The sequence below is a fragment of the Oncorhynchus nerka genome, linkage group LG10 (assembly GCF_034236695.1).
Source record: "Oncorhynchus nerka isolate Pitt River linkage group LG10, Oner_Uvic_2.0, whole genome shotgun sequence".
In the NCBI taxonomy this organism is placed as follows: domain Eukaryota; kingdom Metazoa; phylum Chordata; class Actinopteri; order Salmoniformes; family Salmonidae; genus Oncorhynchus; species Oncorhynchus nerka.
This window is the reverse complement of record NC_088405.1, coordinates 37,085,984-37,090,842: the sequence shown is the minus strand read 5'-3', so window position 1 is coordinate 37,090,842 and position 4,859 is coordinate 37,085,984. Positions and strand designations below refer to the sequence as shown.

Sequence of the window (4,859 nt, the reverse complement as noted above, 5' to 3'; positions counted from 1 at the left end):
CTTAAGGTCCTTGTGTAATGTGATATTGTACCCCCTAGCCCAAATGTCCTTTGTATATTCTTGTGTTCCCCATGTACTTTTTATATTGATTTGTCATTCATAAAAATGTATAAAAATGAAATTTTACATTTTAAAATAGAACAAATAACAAAAACGTAGTAGACTGCTGTCTGTTTGATGTTCAGTGCTATTCGGGATTCTAAACCCTAACCATAACCCTTTACCTAACCTCAACAGTTTAAATAGTTAACTTCAATGGGGTATAGCATGGACCCTGTCTGAATAGGGTTAGGCTGTTGTGGGGTAAATCTTTCTTTCAGTCATATGATATCATCCAAGGAATGATAGGAATTGCTTTGAATGTGTGCATGCATTTAAAAAAAAAAAAAACATTTGAACATTTATCATATATAGGCTATATATTTATTTTGCTGATGCTTTGTGGGGTTTTTTCTATTCTATTCAAAGTTATAAGATTAAAGTTAAGTCAAAGTGTGAGATTATCCAACTTGTTTATTGACGTAGCCAAGATCTAAGCTAATGGTTCTACAGTAAGCCGGTCATGGGACCATTAAGTGTTTACAATCTTGTTAATGTCTCACCATCTGAATGAAAATAATGAAACCATGAGGTCATTTCACCATTAGTCAAATGGCCCATTTGGTCAAACTGTTTATCATTACTCATTTACTCTCTGATCATTGCATGGTATGTGTCAGAAGTATTTAAATCCTGACAACAAACAAACTCAAAGAATAGCCTACATGAGGCTGTTATGCAATAGAAATTATGTATATGTATGTGCTATGCATTGAACATCATATGATATATTCTGTTATGTGAAAATGCAAATGATATATATAGACTATATATCTATTGAGGTGGACAATGCTGATTTTGCAAGGGGCTTGAAGGACAAAAACCATGCATAATGTGTGATAGGATTAGGATGACCCCCAGAATGAATTGCTGTCAGGTACTGTACATTGGCCGAAAGAATGGAACTCTTGTGAGCCGTCCCAAAACATGGAGACGCTGATCCTGATTGTCCAGATAAGGAATGAAGACACTGAATCTCACCGGACAATATGAAAAGTGAGATAATTGTTGTTTATTGTATCTGATTACTTATTATTAATATATACCGGTAAGATATAAAATGCCAAAATATATTACAGTATATTGTAATACTATTTACTGAATACTATTGTTTTTTAAAACTACTTGTGTGTCAACTACCTGTGTGGGGTGTCCCTAAATTTCTTTCAGGGGCAATGGGTGCCATTGAGGTGAAACTGTCCTCTGGCTCAGTCTTTCCCATAGGCTATGAAGAAACCAGCAAGTCTGGACAAGTCTAACTCAGTGATGAGCTTGTTACCTACTATTAGTGGGTACAACCCCTGGCCTTTCCCTGTAATGGGCCTATACATCAATGATAGATGAGGCAGCATGTTGATAATGGTCCTATTAATTACCAAACAATTAAACATCCATGTTTTTCTTATTTTGATAGCTTGTATCTGTGTTGTATTTGAAAAGAAAACAGCAGTTGTGAAAAAGTTGCCATTCATGAATGGCATTGTGCATTTCACAAAGAAGCCATGTGAGTTAATATTTCTTCATGCTAATTTTGTAAATGTTTGGGTAATTAAAATGCTCCATTGTGGTTGTTGACATAGCCATTAGCAAAGGACTTTCAGCGACTCCCCCGTAATCATTTTCAACATGCGCTGTTGAAATTATGTAAATTATTGAAATAATCCAAAATTGTTGTCTTGTTTTATAAGCCCTTCTGTAATTTATGACACTTAATGGATATACTTGCACATCTATCTATTCCTGTTCACATATTGATTTGTGGTAGTGCAACAAAAAAAATGCACTAAGCTCATACAAATTCCCTTCTCACTGCACACAACCACTGGTTGATAAACACATACCAAAATATTGAATTGCTGGGAAAAAAAATGTTAATGAATGCAAACAAACCATGAATTTGCACTGCAAAAAACAAAGCATTTATAATAGTTTGTTGACACAATGCCAAACACTAATGTTCATAAGGCACCTTGAAAATGCAGTAAATCAACTACACATTTGCTACACACAAGTAAGCATTTGTTACAGTTATACGGCACCTTGAGACAAAACGTTCAACTCGTCATAAATGTCCGATTTCATTCAGTAATGTATTTTATGTCTGATTCTTGTGTGCCAATGACCTTGCATGTGATGTGGATGATGTCGCTAGGGGTGGATGGGAGAGGGCCATTAGTCCAAAGTCCATTCAGATGATCTTAACCTCAGCAAATCAAAGACACACCCCCCCCCCCCCCCCAACACCTCAAACTGTCACCAGAAAAATCACACTACATCATCAGCACTTTATTTGAGGCGGAGGGTACAAGTCATGTGATCTGTATAAAATGGGCAGTCAGTACATTTGGGAGACAGAGCTCTTACAGACACCTACAGATTCTTACACATCTTAAAAAGCGTCAGCCAAAAAGTATGTGGAAGAACACCAGCACTGGTAAGGAGAGGTCACTGGATGGCACAGAATATCGGTTGGATATCAGATCTGTATTTTTTTTTTAGCAAGCCAGGTGAATCATAGATGATAATTGTTGTCATTTTGGGGGGGAAATGGAACCAAGTGGCTTCATTTTTATTATTTAAAAGCTGAACATTTGCTTTTGTAAAACATTGGATTTTTGTGGGTGAAAAATCTAAGGAACTTTACAGATTTTTGTCTTAACACGTTTTTTTTCTAAGTGTATCTAGAACCTAAAAGGGTTCTGCGGCTGTCCCATAGGAAAGCCCTTTAAAGAACCCTCCAGGTAGAATGGTTTTGGTTCCACATAGAACCCTTTCTATAGAGGGTTCTACATGGAACCAAAAAGGGTTCTCCTATGGGGACAGCCGAAAAACCATTTTAGAACTTAGTGTATGGGGTTTGTTTGCCACTTGTAATGCTGCAAAGTGATAGGCAATCATGGGTACAGTATGTGGCTCTCTTTGCTGGAGACAACCTCACTACATGATAAGACCCCCCCACCATCCCTGTCCTGCCATGGCTCCTGTCTCCCTCATATCTGACCTGTTTTCCCCTCAGATGACCCTAGACAGGTGGCAGTCACTGGAGCCTTGTCCCGGAGTACCAACCGCAGAAAGAGGACCAGCTTCACCAAAGAGCACGTGGCACTTCTCCGTGTCACATTTGAGACAGATCCTTACCCTGGCATCAGCCTGAGAGAGAGCCTGTCTCAGAACACAGGCCTACCTGAATCCCGCATCCAGGTAAGCAGCTAAACACACACACACACACAAGGCTGTAGAATAAGGCTGTAACGTAACAAAATGTTGAGAAAGTCAAGGGGTTTGAATACTTCCTGAATGCACTGTATGCAGAATGTACACACACACACACACACAAGTGTAATGGGGGTTGTTTACATTACAGGGTCTCTTGTGTTCAAATGTGGCCAGCATAGGTGCTGCTGATACTAGTATCAGGGTTTCTGTTTATCTTTTAAATCACTAAGATGATGTAAGCGGTTTTTATCTGTTGTATTGTTTGGTCTGACTGATAGACTGTACTACACTTATTGTAAACAGAGCAGACAACAGCAAGATAAGCCCCAACACTCTCATAATATTCTACAGGTGTTTGTTGGTGGGCTTGGGAAATTATTAGCATGGACACAAAGCAGATAATAATCATCTTAGTCATTAGAGTCAACTAACTGCAACACAGTATCTGTTTGCATCGGATGTACATTCTAACTGCCATGTAATAACACAATTGTTTTGTCATCTCTCTCCAGGTGTGGTTCCAGAACAGAAGGGCTCGGACTATGAAGTATAAGGGAGCTAAGGCCGTGTGGCAGTCTGACTCTGGCTTCCACTCCCCTGGTGGGTTCACCCCTGTCCAGGACACAGTTTCCCAGCACCGCACCATGGGGACAGGGGCTACCCAGCCTGACCTGGCCCCTCTGTCCACCTCCCCCTGCCTGCCCCCTGCCTACCCCATCCAGTTGAAGGAGGAGTTGGATGACTTTTTTTATGGATGCTGCCCTTCACCCTACACTGGAGTGGAGGAGACTGGCCACTACAACTCCCTGTTCGAACTGAAGCAAGCCAGGGTGCTGGGATACAGTGCCAGCCCACCGCTGAATAGCCCCAGGCACCAGATGGTTCCAGGAGCCTGGCCCCAGGCGGGTGATCAGATGTCCCCAGTGCAGTCCACGTGGAGCCCCTTTTCTCTGGAGGTAAGGAAATGCAGCGCAGGCTCCAGCCAGGCCTTCCTTTACCATAGCTCAGCTGAGCAGCAGCCCCTCTACAGCAACCCCCAGGAAGCCTATGGAGGCCCCATTACCCAGGCCCCAGTCACCCCGGATTCCGGCTGTTGGGAGGTTGGACAAGAGAACACCCCTACGATGAAAGGCCAAGGTTCACAGTTGTATGGCTCCTGGAGCATGGATATGTCTACCCCAGAATACCCAGAGCTCCCTGTCCTGTCCCTGCAGGATATCCTGAGGGAGCTGGACGAAGAGTGCTGGGAGGGAAATAGCCTGAACAGCTACCCCAATGAGGATAATCTGGTTAACTGTTGAAAACTTTTTTTTGTGGAAAAACAAGAGGGTTTTACTGTATATCCTGTGTTGCTGGAATGTCAACTATGGACTACATGTTGACAGAAATGTTCTCAGAGAGAGAGAGAGGGGATCATCTTTAGGAATTCTACAACAATCATATTCATTCTCCCTCATGAACTTCATCCCACTTCATTTTACATTATCTATATATCTATTTATTCATATTTTGTTCTCTGTACTTAAATTCTAAATAAAATGTTA

General features: G+C 41.2%; 1 protein-coding gene across 1 annotated transcript; it reads left to right on the top strand.

The window, feature by feature from the left end:
• Positions 1-3,102: 3,102 nt before the first annotated feature.
• Positions 3,103-4,859, top strand: LOC115136529 (homeobox protein otx5-like; the record flags this gene model as incomplete). Its single annotated transcript, XM_029672102.2, has 2 exons — positions 3,103-3,300; positions 3,828-4,859. Coding segments are annotated over 2 exons (987 nt in total), but the record flags the coding sequence as incomplete, so codon positions are not given.